This window comes from Taudactylus pleione, unplaced genomic scaffold (assembly GCF_031769625.1).
Source record: "Taudactylus pleione unplaced genomic scaffold, aTauple2 ptg000433l, whole genome shotgun sequence".
Lineage (NCBI taxonomy): Eukaryota > Metazoa > Chordata > Amphibia > Anura > Myobatrachidae > Taudactylus > Taudactylus pleione.
This window is the reverse complement of record NW_028284835.1, coordinates 1,431,171-1,446,352: the sequence shown is the minus strand read 5'-3', so window position 1 is coordinate 1,446,352 and position 15,182 is coordinate 1,431,171. Positions and strand designations below refer to the sequence as shown.

At 46.7% G+C, this 15,182-nt stretch overlaps 2 protein-coding genes across 4 annotated transcripts in view; one reads left to right on the top strand and one right to left on the bottom strand.

Moving 5' to 3' along the window:
* Window positions 1-746, top strand: part of VSX2 (visual system homeobox 2) — a 73,273-nt gene extending 72,527 nt beyond the window's left edge. Inside the window, 1 exon segment of the mRNA XM_088447501.1 lies at window positions 29-746. Within this exon segment, the coding sequence (XP_088303627.1) occupies window positions 29-405 (377 nt within the window). The 3' untranslated portion in view covers window positions 406-746.
* Window positions 747-1,117: 371 nt separating this feature from the next.
* Window positions 1,118-15,182, bottom strand: part of ABCD4 (ATP binding cassette subfamily D member 4) — a 60,910-nt gene continuing 46,845 nt past the window's right edge. For 2 of the 3 annotated variants that reach the window (XM_088447498.1, XM_088447499.1), the window contains exons 15-19: window positions 3,379-3,428; window positions 1,925-1,977; window positions 1,768-1,844; window positions 1,491-1,606; window positions 1,118-1,345 (exon numbers count right to left, since the gene is read on the bottom strand). In XM_088447498.1, coding sequence (XP_088303624.1) covers window positions 1,277-1,345; window positions 1,491-1,606; window positions 1,768-1,844; window positions 1,925-1,977; window positions 3,379-3,428 — 365 coding nt within the window. In that variant the 3' untranslated portion in view covers window positions 1,118-1,276. Of the gene's footprint in view, window positions 1,346-1,490; window positions 1,607-1,767; window positions 1,850-1,924; window positions 1,978-3,378; window positions 3,429-15,182 lie in introns of those variants that run through there. The other variant, XM_088447500.1, reaches the window with a different exon arrangement.

Below are 15,182 nucleotides of genomic sequence, written 5' to 3'. Positions count from 1 at the left end.
AACTCTTCTTTGTCTTTGCTGTTTTCAGTTCAAGATGGCCTGTCATTGCCCAGACGATTTTCTAAACCCGAATACCAACAATTCTTTGCAGGGATGCACAAAAAGTCTCTGGAGGCAGCAGATGGGGTACAGCAGCCTGAGCGCGAGGCGTCGGCAATGCCCAACCAGCCAGACGTCAACGAGAGGGCAGAGGTTGACCACCCAGCTCCCATCTCTGAGGAGAAACTGAGGGAGAACAGCATTGCAGCTTTGCGAGCAAGAGCCCAGGAACACAGCGCCAAGGTCCTTCAGAGCACTAACTGCGAGAAGCCGGTGAGGAAATACGAAAGGGACGCGGAAGAGGAGGAGGACGGGCAACTGCAGGGCGAAACGCAGAAACAGGAAGAGCCTAAGGTTTCGTTTTAGAGGACTTTGTGCAGGATCCATCTCCCCCTTTACCACGAGTTCCTCCTGTACGATGGCCTAGGCTCGCGGATCCCACCAGATACATAGCACACAGCTGGTTGTTAGACATGTGTAATAGAACTTACTGGCCAGGAAATATACTGTGAATTTCAAGTCCAGTTTTTGGAAGTAACTCAATGACTGGTCCCTCGTCCCTTGTGAGATGGACGCCAGAGACCCTTCTTGCCGGCTACACTCAGCCCCGGCGCCATCGTGTAAATACTGTACAGAGACACTTAACACTTCATTAGGTGTAATTGTGACTGCTGTAACTCTGTGTAAAATAAACACATATGTACATATTTCTGTCATGTTTTCGTAGACCAGGTGTATGCCGACATCAGTCGCTATGAACGGCTGTTCATCCAAAAGTCCATCACCTGATGCGTATAGATCCACCAGCACCTGGGTGTTAGAGGAACTGGCGATCTGCGGAGAAGACATGAACACGTACTGTGCGCAGTAATGATGCTAACACCGGGCGGCAGGTGTCATGTCCGTGTGATAGGCAGCCCCACCACTACTGCGAGAGGGACAATGGAAAGGGGAAGCACATAGTAGGGCACATGGGGAGCACCCCTACCAATGAGTAACTTATTCCCGGATTGGATCTGGGACTTGTGACCATTAACAAGGCTTATAGCAGCAGTGTTGCAGGACACTACACAACGCAGATAGTAAAAATGACGTTTAATAGGAAACCAGAGTCCAATCTCTCCAAACCCGGATGGTGGTTTTTACTACAACAGGCCGAGGGGACAACACAGTCCTTGCTTAGTCCCCCCCAGTAACATCTCCACTGCAGCTCCCCCAATTCTCTCACTGGTTGGGGCTATAGTTTGTTCAGGCGTTTTAGATCCCATTGTCCATCAGGCCCAAGGTTCAGCTCCAAGTCATGAAACTGCAGAGAGAAATGACACCAGATAAACAGGGGAAACGTTCTTCCATGCAGGCAGGGAAAATAAGGCTGTGAAGGAAGCAGCCACTGACACCAGTCGCTGACTATATTCCCTTCTGACTGGTGTTCCTGAATGCTGGACACTCACCTCTTTAAGGCTGCGCCTGTGCCCGACACTGATCAGAGTCATCCCCAGCTGCCTGCAGCGCGTGTACAGGTCGACCTCTGCGTCCTCACTCAGCGCACTGCTCGCCTCGTCCAGCACTGACACAGAACACACAGATCAGTACACACTGTGCATAAAGGTACTGCCTGCTGCTGGAGTACCAGCGAGTGTAAGAGCTGTCAGTACTCCCTGCAGTTACTATATAATGCTACATACAGGTAATGGCGCAGGGTCACGTACAGGTGACTACGTATCTCACCTGCATATTTTGGCTGCAGGTAAAAAAGCCGAGAAAAAGCCAAACGCTGCATTTCTCCAGGCGACAAAACCTCCGACCTGTTCTGACAGAGACATACAGCATTACTCAGACCATGGACACGATCTCTCGCTGTCTCTCTCTCTCTCTCAATACTTACCAGTTCCATTCCACTTCATGGTCCAGCCCCCTGGTTCTGTTTACCAAAGATGTCTGGAGCAAAGAAGATCACAAACACTTTAATGATGGCTAATGGAAGACATCTGTATGCATCATAATTATAAGTGTGCCCTGCGCCTCTATGTGCCATAGTTAGGAATGTGACCTGCGCCTCTATGTGCCATAGTTAGGAATGTGACCTGCGCCTCTATGTGCCATAGTTAGGAATGTGACCTGCGCCTCGTTATACAGTTAGTAAATAAGAATAAGACATGGATACATGAGTACATACATACAGTGATGGAAGTAGACATGTGAGAAGTGTGCAGAATATAGGGGTCTGCAGAAGCCTCACAGAGTGCTGTGATATATTGGGGTACTTTAGCTCGGTAGAGGGGTCACTGGGGCAGTGTCTTGGTGCATGATAAGGGTCTACATGCAGCTTTCAGGTTCAAATGAAATAAATGGAGCTTTACTGGTGTCAGCATGCAGCAACAAAATAACTAAAGCCCAGCTCCCATTCAGGGCACTACCTCACTGCTTGGTCCCTCTCAATAATGGATGGGCACCTAGTCTGCAAACGTAACACAGCACAGTGTCAGTCCTGTCTCTCACAAGTATAGTCACGGCCTCCTGGTCTGGCTGCCACAACGTCACATACACACGGGACCTGATTCAGAGGCGTTCGCTATTTGCGAGCGCACGCTCTGAATCAGGGTGGGGAGGAATTTTTTTTCTTTTTCTGTCCGCTCGCAAAGCTGTGGATGCCCACCCACAGCTAGTGCGAGCGGGCAGGAGATGGTCGCGATTATCGCGACCATCGGGCTTGCGAGGAAACCCTGTGGTAGGGTCTCAGGTCTCGCAAGCACGAGTGGACTTCCTGCTCTAATGAAATAAATGGAGCTTTACTGGTGTCAGCATGCAGCAACAAAATAACTAAAGCCCAGCTCCCATTCAGGGCACTACCACACTAATAGAGCAGGAAGTCCACTATTGACATCACAAGTGATGTCAGTAGGGCCGCCCACAAATGGCAGGCGTTCCTTCGGGAACTCCTCCATTTGTTCAGCCACCCCCCCTCCCCGCCTACAAAATGGGACGAGCTGTCGAGCACTCGCTGCGGGGCTTGCGTGCGCACTGGGCCACCATCGACCCGCTTGCAAATGCAATGAGCTTGCGAGCGGGTCTGAATCAGACCCACAGTCGATTTGTGGTCCTTCCTGTCACCTTCAGGTCTGGACACGGCCTCCTGGCCTTCACAACTCCAAGGAACACTGGTCTGCCTCAGTTCTTTTTGGATTGACTCCACTGGGCAGCCATTAGGAGTGGTCACAACTAGAGATAGAGGAATGTGGAGAACACGTGCAGTACAGACAGGAGGAGGTACATGGTAACACGTGTAAAGGTGAGAACATGTGATGGGTGTAAGGAGTGAGGGTGGTCTCCACATCTTACCAGCCCTGACATTTCCAGTGATCTCAGGACCCTGTCATCATCAACTCGCCCTGAGAACAGAAACCATGGGAGAAAGGAGATATAATACATATATATATATATTTTTTTTAAAGTTTGTTATCTGAACAAAGGCCCAAGTCATAGCCGAAACATTATTAAACTATGCTGCTGTTTTCATTAAAAAGTACATGTTTGTTTTCTCAGATATGGTGAGATGAGATATCTATATCTATACACATAAAACGCCAGGTGCGCCTCCTAGTGCAATAAATCTCATAACCACCTATAGTGCATAAATGTAGAAGGTGAACCCGTACTAAATATAAATTAAATATGGCTTATTTGAATATCCAGAATGAATCCACAGATGTCCTCAATGACCAGAAATTAGTCTTATTTATGGCTTCACATATCCTAAAAACATACAAAGCTATGCCCTATCCTTCAGTGGGAATGTCCTATCCTTCAGTGGCATCCTTCGATGGGAATTGGACACTTGTGTTTATATTTAAATTATTAATTGATGTGTGTTTATATTTGTCGTATACACAAAGAGCGCCTAATTGTTGTTCTTTTGAGATTATATATACACGATATGAGAGAGAGATATAATGTGCATTATATACAGTCAGGTGCATAAATATTGGGACATTGACAGAATTTTCATATTTTGGCCTCTATTCACCACCACAATGGCTTTGAAATGAAACAAACACTATGGGAATTCAATTGTTTTCGCAGCCCGCATCTCCTGTCTAAAGTGACAGGAGATCGCGGGCCGCTATTCAATTGTGCCAGCTTTTCACGCTGATCGCACCCAAAGTGGTCAGGTTTAGCCGCGTAAATCGGCTAACCCCGACCAAAGTGCTGGGCGCGATCGCGAAAAGTGATGTTTGTGCGCCCAAACATGTCACTTTTCGCACATTTCAGCTCTCATCCCAGGGGCTGCGAGCTGAAATGTAGCGCTTGGCAGCTGATCGCGCCCGACAGGAGCAAGAATAGAATAGCTCCGTCGGGCGCGATAGGGGATGAAAACAATTGAATTCCGCCCTATGTGCTTTAACTGCAGACTTTCAGATTTTATTTGAGGGTAATTACATCCAAATCAGGTGAACGGTGTAGGAATTACAACGGTTTATTTATTTATTTATATATATATATATATATATATATATATATATATATATATATATATATATATATATATATATATATATATATATATATATATATATATATATATATATATATATATATATATATATATATATATATATATATATATATACATACATATACATATATATATATTACACACACTCCTGCCTATCTATATTTTACAGTACATCTGGAAAGTATTCACAGCGCTTCAATTTTTCCACATTTTATGTTATGTTACAGCCTCATTCCACAATGGAATAAATTAATTTTTGTCCTCAAAATTCTAAAAAAAAAAAAAAAAAAGTATTTTTTTTGAGATTTTTACAAATTTAATTAAAAAAAAAAATTAGAGATATGGTGAGAACTTACCTTTTTTTTTTTTAATAAACAAATTTTTTTATTTAAGCATCAAGTGTCACATTTACAGACATCACAATGAACAATGATACAAATGCAATGAATACAATAGTTGTACAATAGTGCAAATGGTGTATACTATTGTCCGAACAGCAAAGAGAAGGATCAATAAATTTAATTTATATATGGAATAATTGCCATACACAAAAAAAATTAGAATAGTACAACAAATCATTGTAATGACATAATAGAAATGGAAATATAAGTAAACTAGATAGCTCGCCACCCCCCCGTACTCCACCAAAGTTACATATAAAAAGTTATTGAAAAGAAAAAATCAATACTGCAATCTTATCGGAGGGTCATTAGCTGCAAGTTGTAACAGATACCAGGACGAGTTCTGTAAACTATTATGGATTTGGAAACGCATAGAGGTGGAAAGTGTGTCTATATAACTTTCCCACATAAGGAAGAATTTCTCAGTTGTAAGGTCCTTATCTAAAATGACTTCAACCCAATTCATTCTAAACAAGTAAGAACTTACCTTTGTTATCTCTCTTTCTTCGAAGTCCATAGGGTCCACAGGGTTGACCTTGGGGTATAGCTGGATCTGGATCCACGGGCGCCACGCAGTTAAAGCTTTAGCTCCCACGATGCACTGGGTCCATCCTCCTCTATAACCCGCCCCGAAGCCACAGGCAACTCAGTTGGTAAGTAGCCAAGGACAGAGGAAGGAAAAACAGAGAGAAGGAAAACTGGAACACACAAGAAACCATACTCACAGAAATGGGAGACTGAAAACCGTTGACCAACCACACAGCCCATATGAAGCCGGGTGCGTCAGGGCGGGCGCCCTGTGGACCCTATGGACTTCGAAGAAAGAGATAACAAAAGGTAAGTTCTTACCATCTCTCTCATTTTCTTCTTCAGGGTCCACAGGGTTGACCTTGGGGATGTCCCAAAGCAGTCCAACTAAGGGTGGGGACGCTCTTGTGCTTAAAGGAGAATCCGGTGCGAAGGTGTCAAAAGCATAGAACCACAGACCGAGTAGAATGAGCCTTAACAGAGGTTAGAACAGGCAAGCCCTCCCGAGTATAAGACTCAGAAATAGCCAAACAAAGCCATCTAGTTACAGTCTGTTTGTTGGCCGGCCAACCCATATTGTGAAAACCAAAGAGGACTAACAAGGAATCCGACTTCCGAACCGAACTAGTCCGGTCCACATAAATTCTGAGAGCACGAACCACATCCAAGGAAGCCTCACCAGCCGAAAGGTCAGGTGACTGAAAGGCCGGCACAACAATATCTTGATTAATGTGAAACTTAGAAACCACTTTAGGCAAAAAACCATGGCGAGTGCGAAGCACTGCCCTAATTCTGGTGAAAAATCAGAAAGGGAGGACGACAGGAAAGCGCCCCCAATACTGAAACCCTCCTAGCCAAAGCAATCGCCAGGAGAAAAAAAAAAAAAGAGTCTTAGTAATCAACTACTTGAGCTCCACAGACTCAAGGGGTTCAACTGGAGTCCCCGAAGAACCACTGCCAAATCCCAAGGAGCCACTGGGGACACAAAGGGAGGCTGAATCCTGAGAGCACCCTGGAAAAAGGTGCGGACATCTGGTAAAGGAGCAATCCTACGCTGAAACCACACAGACAGTGCGGAGACATGAACCTTCAGAGAAGACAGGCGTAAGCCAAGGTCCAAACCAGACTGAAGGAACGCCAAAATCTAGAAACACGAAACACTTGGGGATCGTAATGTCTCGAGGCACACCAATGAAAATAAGAATGCCACACTCTATGGTAAATCCTGGCAGAGGCAGGCTTACGCGCCCGAAACCTCGTGCCAATGACTGAGCCAGAAAAAACCCTTGGATTTTAAGATGGATGTCTCAAGAGCCACGCCGTCAAAGACAGATGACCCAGGTTCTGGATGCAGGCAGGGACCCTGAGACAACAGGTCCGGGCGTTGAGGCAGAAAGAACGGAGTGTTGATGGAGAGACTCCGAAGATCTGAGCACCAAGGACGTCTGGGCCACCAGCATAAGCTTGCCGCTGTCCTGCTTGAATTTCCGAAGAACCCGAGGTAGAAGGGATATCAGAAGGAAGAGATACACAAACTGGAAGGTCCCCCTGACCGCCAGAGCGTCCACCAGACTTGCTTGTGCGTCTCTTGTCCTGGACCCGTACACGGGAAACTTGTGATTGTGACAGGAGGCCATGATATTCACCTCCGGCAGGCCGCCCTTTTCCACAAGGAGCTGAAACACCTCTTAGTGAAGTGACCATTCCCCGGGAAGCACGTCGTGACGGCTGAGGTAGTCTGCCTCCCAATTGAGGACTCCTGGAATGAACACTGCCGAGATGGCTGGAAGATGGCACTCCGCCCAAGACAGGATGCGTGACACCTCTGTCATCGCTGCCCGATTGCGAGTGCCCCTTTGATGGTTGATGTACGCCACCGTGGTGGCGTTGTCGGACTGAACATGCACAGCTCTTCCATGAAGAACGTGACTTGACAACTGGAAGGTCCAATACACGGCCCGAATTTCCTGAATGTCGATCGGGAGAATTGCTTCTTCCGCTGTCCAACGGCCCTGAAGTGAGAGTGAACCTGTCACCGCACCCCAACCCTGGAGACTGGCATCCGTTGTCAGGAGAACCCAGTCTGTGATCCAAAAGGGGTGACCGTTGGTGAGATGAGATGTCTGATACCAGCGTGGCAACCCATTCCATTTGGATAGAATCAGCCCCTGCAGGGCCCTGGAATGGAACTGGCCATATTCCACCATGTCGAATGTCGACACCATGGACCCCAGAGAACCTACACTCTGCAACTGTTCAGGCAACTATGCACCCGCAGTTGCAGGGAGAAAATCATTTTTGGAGTCAGAAAAATCCTCTGCTGCAGAGAATCTAGAAGGGCTCCCAAACGGACCACCCTTTGTGAGGGAATTAGGGAGGATTTGTTCCAATTTATTAGCCACCCGCACGCTTGCAGACAAGCGATCATCAGGTGTAGATGTTGCAGAAGTACCTCCGGAGAACCAGCCAGCAACAGTAGGTAGTCGAGATACGGAAGAAGCCATATACCCTTGCTTCAAAGATGGGCAGCCATGACTGCTATAATCTTGGTAAATACCCTTGGGGCCGTGGAGAGGCCAAAGGGTAGAGCATGAAACTGGAAGTGGTCCTGTCGTATAGCAAACCGCATATACCGCTGTTGTGAAGGCACTATAGGAACATGAAGGTATGAGTCCTGGATGTCCAGGGAAACCATGTAGTCCCCAGGGTCCATAGCCAGAATGATGGAACACAAAGTTTCCATCCTGAATTTGGGCACTTTGAGTAACTTGTTCAAAGACTTCAGGTCGAGAATAGGCTGATGAAACCCATTGGGCTTTGGACCAGAAACAGAGTAGAGTAGTAACCTGTCCCGCGTTGAGAAGGCAGGGCTGGAATAACAACCCCTGCTCTCAGCAAGGACTTTATGGCCTCCTGAATCTGCAGGGCCTTGGCTTCGCTTGAAGGAGGACCTGTGCAGAAAAACTGGTGGGGAGGCCTGTGCCGAAAGGAGAGGATGTACCCCCGAGAGACTACTTCTCGTACCCAGGCATCCGTGGTGGTGTTGTACCAGCACTGGGTGAGGGAGGCCCGTCCCATCAGGCAGAGGATTGATCCTCCGGTTTGGAAACAGGGCGTCGAGCACCCCAAGCTTGCTTCTTAGGTTTAGAGGCTGCCTTAGTGGCCGCTTGCCTGGGGGAGGACTGACCCTTGGACTTCCCTTGAACACGAAAGGACCGAAATGCAGAGGTTCTAGCCTTGGAACGCGCAGTAGCTGAAGGAAAAAAAGCAGACAGACTTTGCCAGGTTGGTCCAGATTTGGAAACAAAGGGCGGCGGGCAGACACAGCTGCGGCCGAGACTGTGGAGGTTAGCAGACTGGCATCCAAAGCCACTTTGTCAATATAGGTCGCGGCAGCTCATCTGTCCCACCAGAGCTTTCTGGACCTCAGGCGCTTTCTCAGTAAGGTTATCCTCAAGTACATTGTCCCAGCTCTCAATGGCTTTAGCTACCCAGGAGATAGCCATAGACGGACAGGCCACAGCCCTCGAGAGAGAATAAATTGACTTTAAGCAAGTTTCCACTTTCCTGTTCGTAGAATCCTTTAGGGAAGAGATGGAGGGTAAGGGCAGCGTAGCACCTTTGATTAAAAGATGCCCTGCAGGAAACGGGTAGCTAGACGTCAAACGTTTCTGTGGCTGGAACCTCTTACTAGGCGACTGCCAGGTCTACGCCATGTGGTCAGTCAACTGGTCAGCCAGAGGAAAAACAACTACTTCCACTTTAGCCTGTTTTGAAATTTGGGCATTTGGATTTAGGGGCCAGGGCATGATGTCAGTGATTCCCAACCACGGTCCTCAAGGCACACTAACGGTCCTGGTTTTAGTGATATCCATGGATTGTGCACAGATGGTTTAATCAAATGAACTGAGGTACTAATTAAGTCACTTGTGCTCAAGTATAGCTATCCCTAAAACCTGGACTGTCTTAGTGTGCCTTGAGGACAGTGGTTGGAAACCCCTGCTCTATGTCAAGGATGGATCGCACCGCCCATACCAATGCTGCTACATTAATAGAAGAAGACTTAGTTACCACCTCCCGGACAGGAGAATCCGAGTCAGAGTCCTCAGGCAATTCCCCGTCATTGAGGACGCATCTGAGTCTGACAGTTGCGTAGACTGGGATGACACAATAGGGCGTTTAGATGCCCTATGGGGCTTGTCACTCTTCAGCATAGATTGAAAAGCTGAAGAAGCAGCCACTAAGCTCTGGACTGAACTAGAAAACACATCCACCCAGGGTACCTGCCCCTTCCTGTGAGAGGACTGACTGTTGCGCCACCTGAGGAGGCTGCACATATAGCAGCACCCCTGGATAGTCATTAACAGCTTGAGGCCCAGGGGAAGACTGCAATAATTGCGGGATACCCTGCGACAGGAGAATAGCGGCTTGGGGTAACCCTATTTGGGGTGCTGGAACCGCCAGGCGATCCACTATGGAGGCCAGCACCTGGCAAAACATCGCCCAAGGAGGGTCCTGTCCCATAGTTTGGGGGTTAGAGGGCCCAGGCAACTGAAAGCACCTCATACACAGCCCATCCTGTGATAAACCCTCCTTAATTACTCCCGCAGCGCAGTGTCTGCAGGAGAACAGAGTGGGAGCAGCGTGGGTGCTCTACTTCCTTGTCAGACACATATATATATATATACACACACACAGTATATATATATATGTATGTATATATATATATATATATACATACATATATATACTGTGTGTGTGTATATATATATATATATATATATATATATATATATATATATATATATATATATATATATATATATATATATATATATATATATATATATATATATATATATATATATATATACACACACACACACACACACACAAGTGGAAAGGACTGGCACTCCAAATAACATGTAGATAGCTGCTGCCGGTGCCCTCACGATAAGGCAATTGTAGAGGAGGAAGGTGCGGCACTCTGGCATATAAAGAAATGGCAACACGCAGTGGTTGTTTTTCAACGTTTCAGTTCACTTGGAACTTTTTTCAAGATAACAATTTAATGATACAAACATACCTTAAAAAGAAGAAGCCACACCTCGTGAAACGCCTCTCAGCCGGAACTGGGACTGCACACCCGCCCGGCGGCGCCAATAGATGACGTCATCGCGCTCCTGCGTGGGATAGCGACGACCCCATCAGTGACCCCATCACCATGGTTACCCATCACAACAATTACATAAATATTTTAAAAAAACATATAGATCAAAATACATCGCAATTAATTCATGTTCAGCACTGTTGTTAGAAGGACATCTTGTTACAACCCTTTGTTACTACCAAGACCACCATTAAATATCATCGTTGCAAAAAACTGCAACCGATGTGTACCTAGATTATATCACTATAATAAATACATATTCAGGGCTATAGAAACCACACAAATGTCTAGTATATATATATATCCTACCATAGGGATCCCACATCGATATTCCTAAAAGGGGGGACTACTGCCCTCCTATAAAGATGGCCACCTCACAAGAAACATGTATATGAAATATTTTCATTTAGCCCCCGGGGGTGTACTACATCCAAACGAGCGATCCAACGAGCCTCGCACTGCAGTAATTTGGTGGCCCGATCACCACCACGTAGAAGAGGAGGGATGTGATCAATCATACGGTAGCGAATGCTGGCTACCGGATGATTACACATGGCAAAATGCCGTGCCACCGGCTGTTCACTAGATCCCACCTCAAGAGCTTGGTGGATGGCGGACCGATGCGCCGCCATGCGCTCCTTAAATTTTCTTTCGGTCTTACCAATGTAGGTAAGACCGCAAGGACAGATAATTTGGTATACCACAAAGTTGGTATTGCAACTCAACAGAAATCTAATAGAAATTATTTTGCCACTATGTGGGTGTGCAAAGGAATCTCCAGGTATGAGGAATTGGCATGTTGTGCATGTACATTTAATGCAACCCACTTTTTTCTGTAAAAAGGATCTGTTAGTGGGAATTTTATTTATTTTAGAAATATCCGTTTTGACCAAAAGGTCACGTAAATTACGCCCTCGTGAGTAACAAGGCATCAGCTGGCTATTCTTAAGGTAAAGATTCTTATCTGATTCTATGATAGGCCAATGTTTTTTGGAAATTTTATTAATTACTGGGGATGCTACATTAAACCTATTAACCCAGGGAAATTTTTCTATAGTGGTCGTATTTTTTTCTTTCCTAATTAGCAACTGATCTCTATCCAACTGCATAACCCTATCTTTAGTTAATTCAAGAGATTTACGTGAGCCTTTTACAGGCTCAGAGCTGTCATCCTAAAAATCTTTTACGGGGTTTACCTTACTCCCAAATGATAAGGATAAGACGCATAAATAATGACCCAGAGAGAGCCCTAGTCCAATTAAATGAGCTTATAGAAAAATTCTCTTCCAGAGGATACTCACGTAAATCTCTTGAATTAACTAAAGATAGGGTTATGCAGTTGGATAGAGATCAGTTGCTAATTAGGAAAGAAAAAAATACGACCACTATAGAAAAATTTCCCTGGGTTAATAGGTTTAATGTAGCATCCCCAGTAATTAATAAAATTTCCAAAAAACATTGGCCTATCATAGAATCAGATAAGAATCTTTACCTTAAGAATAGCCAGCTGATGCCTTGTTACTCACGAGGGCGTAATTTACGTGACCTTTTGGTCAAAACGGATATTTCTAAAATAAATAAAATTCCCACTAACAGATCCTTTTTACAGAAAAAAGTGGGTTGCATTAAATGTACATGCACAACATGCCAATTCCTCATACCTGGAGATTCCTTTGCACACCCACATAGTGGCAAAATAATTTCTATTAGATTTCTGTTGAGTTGCAATACCAACTTTGTGGTATACCAAATTATCTGTCCTTGCGGTCTTACCTACATTGGTAAGACCGAAAGAAAATTTAAGGAGCGCATGGCGGCGCATCGGTCCGCCATCCGCCAAGCTCTTGAGGTGGGATCTAGTGAACAGCCGGTGGCACGGCATTTTGCCATGTGTAATCATCCGGTAGCCAGCATTCGCTACCGTATGATTGATCACATCTCTCCTCTTCTACGTGGTGGTGATCGGGCCACCAAATTACTGCAGTGCGAGGCTCGTTGGATCGCTCGTTTGGATGTAGTACACCCCCGGGGGCTAAATGAAAATATTTCATATACATGGTTCTTGTGAGGTGGCCATCTTTATAGGAGGGCAGTAGTCCCCCCTTTTAGGAATATCGATGTGGGATCCCTATGGTAGGATATATATATATACTAAACATTTGTGTGGTTTCTATAGCCCTGAATATGTATTTATTATAGTGATATAATCTAGGTACACATCGGTTGCAGTTTTTTGCAACGATGATATTTAATGGTGGTCTTAGTAGTAACAAAGGGTTGTAACAAGATGTCCTTCTAACAACAGTGCTGAACATGAATTAATTGCGATGTATTTCGATCTATATGTTTTTTTTAAATATTTATGTAATTGTTGTGATGGGTAACCATGGTGATGGGGTCACTGATGGGGTCGTCGCTATCCCACGCAGGAGCGCGATGACGTCATCTATTGGCGCCGCCGGGCGGGTGTGCAGTCCCAGTTCCGGCTGAGAGGCGTTTCACGAGGTGTGGCTTCTTCTTTTTAAGGTATGTTTGTATCATTAAAATATGAGATATGGTAAGAACTTACCCTTGTTATCTCTATTTCTACGAAGTCCATAGGGTTCCACAGGATACCTTGGGGTATAGGTGTGACGTCAGTCGCAGGGCACCAAAGAGTTAAGCTTTCAGCCTCCCAGGATGCACTAGGTCCCCCTCCTATACCCCGCCCCCGAGCCAAGGCACCTCAGTTAGTTACCAAGCCATAGGCCGGAGGAGGAGAAGGAAGAGAGAGAACAAAGATCTGGACACATACAAGAATCACATTCTCACCAGAGGGAGACGGAAAACCGGTGACCAGAGCAAAGCCCATCTGCAGCACAGGTGCGACAGGGCGGGAGTCCTGTGGAACCCTATGGACTTCGTAGAAATAGAGATAACAAGGGTAAGTTCTTACCATATCTCATATTTTCTACTTCAGGGTCCATAGGGTATCCACAGGATACCTTGGGGATGTCCCAAAGCAGTATCCTTTAAGGGTGGGGACGCTCCTGTGCAGAAAGGAGAATCCGCCGCCCGAAGGAAGCATCCTGAGAGGCGAAGGTGTCAAACCTGTAATACCTCACGAAGGTATGGACAGAAGACCACGTAGCAGCCTTGCAGATCTGAACTGCCGAGGCACCACGTCGAGCTGCCCACGAAGGACCCACAGACCTAGTGGAATGAGCCTTCAGAGAAGGAGGGACCGGTAGGCCTTCATGAAGATAAGCTTCAGAAATAGCCATACGGATCCAGGCTGCCAAAGTTTGCTTTGAAGCAGGCCAACCCTTTTTACGGAAGCCAAAGAGGACAAACAAAGCGTCCGACTTCCTAAACGAAGAAGTGCGGTCAACATAAGTCCTTAAGGCCCGCACAACATCCAAAGAGGCCTCACCCACGGAAAGACCCGGTGAGTTAAAGGCCGGAACAACTATTTCCTCGTTAATATGAAACTGGGAAACAACTTTGGGAAGAAACTCGGGCCGAGTGCGGAGCACTGCCCTGTTCCCATAAAAAACCAAGAAAGGGGGTCTACAAGAAAGAGCCCCTAACTCAGAAACACGTCTGGCCGAAGCAATGGCCAGAAGGAAAACAGTCTTAGCTGTTAGCCATTTAAGATCCACTGAGCCCAGTGGTTCAAACGGCGGTCCTTGGAGAGCCCTCAGGACCACAGCCAAATCCCAAGGCGCCACAGGTGGAACAAAGGGCGGCTGAATGCGGAGAATACCCTGCATAAAGGTGCGCACATCCGGGATTGTAGCAATCCTACGGTGAAACCAGACAGATAGGGCCGAAACCTGTACCTTCAAAGAAGCAAGGCGAAGCCCATGATCTAGTCCCGCTTGCAGGAAGGCGAGAATCCGAGACAGACGAAACTCCCGCGGTGCATAACCTCTCGGTCGACACCACTGGAAGAACGTATGCCACACGCGATGGTATATCCTCGCGGAAGACGGTTTCCGAGCTCGTAACATGGTCCGCACCACAGAGCTGGAAAACCCCCGGGACCTCAGCATGGCCGTCTCAACAGCCACGCCGTCAAAGACAGCCGAGTCAGGTCCGGGTGAAGGCAAGGACCCTGAGACAGAAGGTCCGGTCGTAGCGGCAACCGCAGAGGAATGTCCACGGACAGACCCTGAAGGTCTGAGAACCAGTGCCGTCTGGGCCACGCGGGAGCTATCAACAGGAGCGTCCCTCCTTCCTGTTTGAATTTCCGGATTACCCGTGGAAGAAGGGAGACCGGAGGGAACAGGTATGCGAACCGGAACGTCCACCGGACGGACAGAGCATCCACCAGAGACGCCCCTTCGTCTCTTGTGCGAGACCCGTACACCGGCAACTTGTTGTTGTGCCGGGACGCCATGAGGTCGATTTCTGGAAGACCCCACCTGTCCACCAGTAGTTGAAAAACGTCCGGGTGCAGGGACCATTCCCCCGGATGAACGTCCTGGCGACTTAGAAAGTCCGCCTCCCAATTGAGCACTCCCGGGATGAAGACCGCTGATATGTCCGG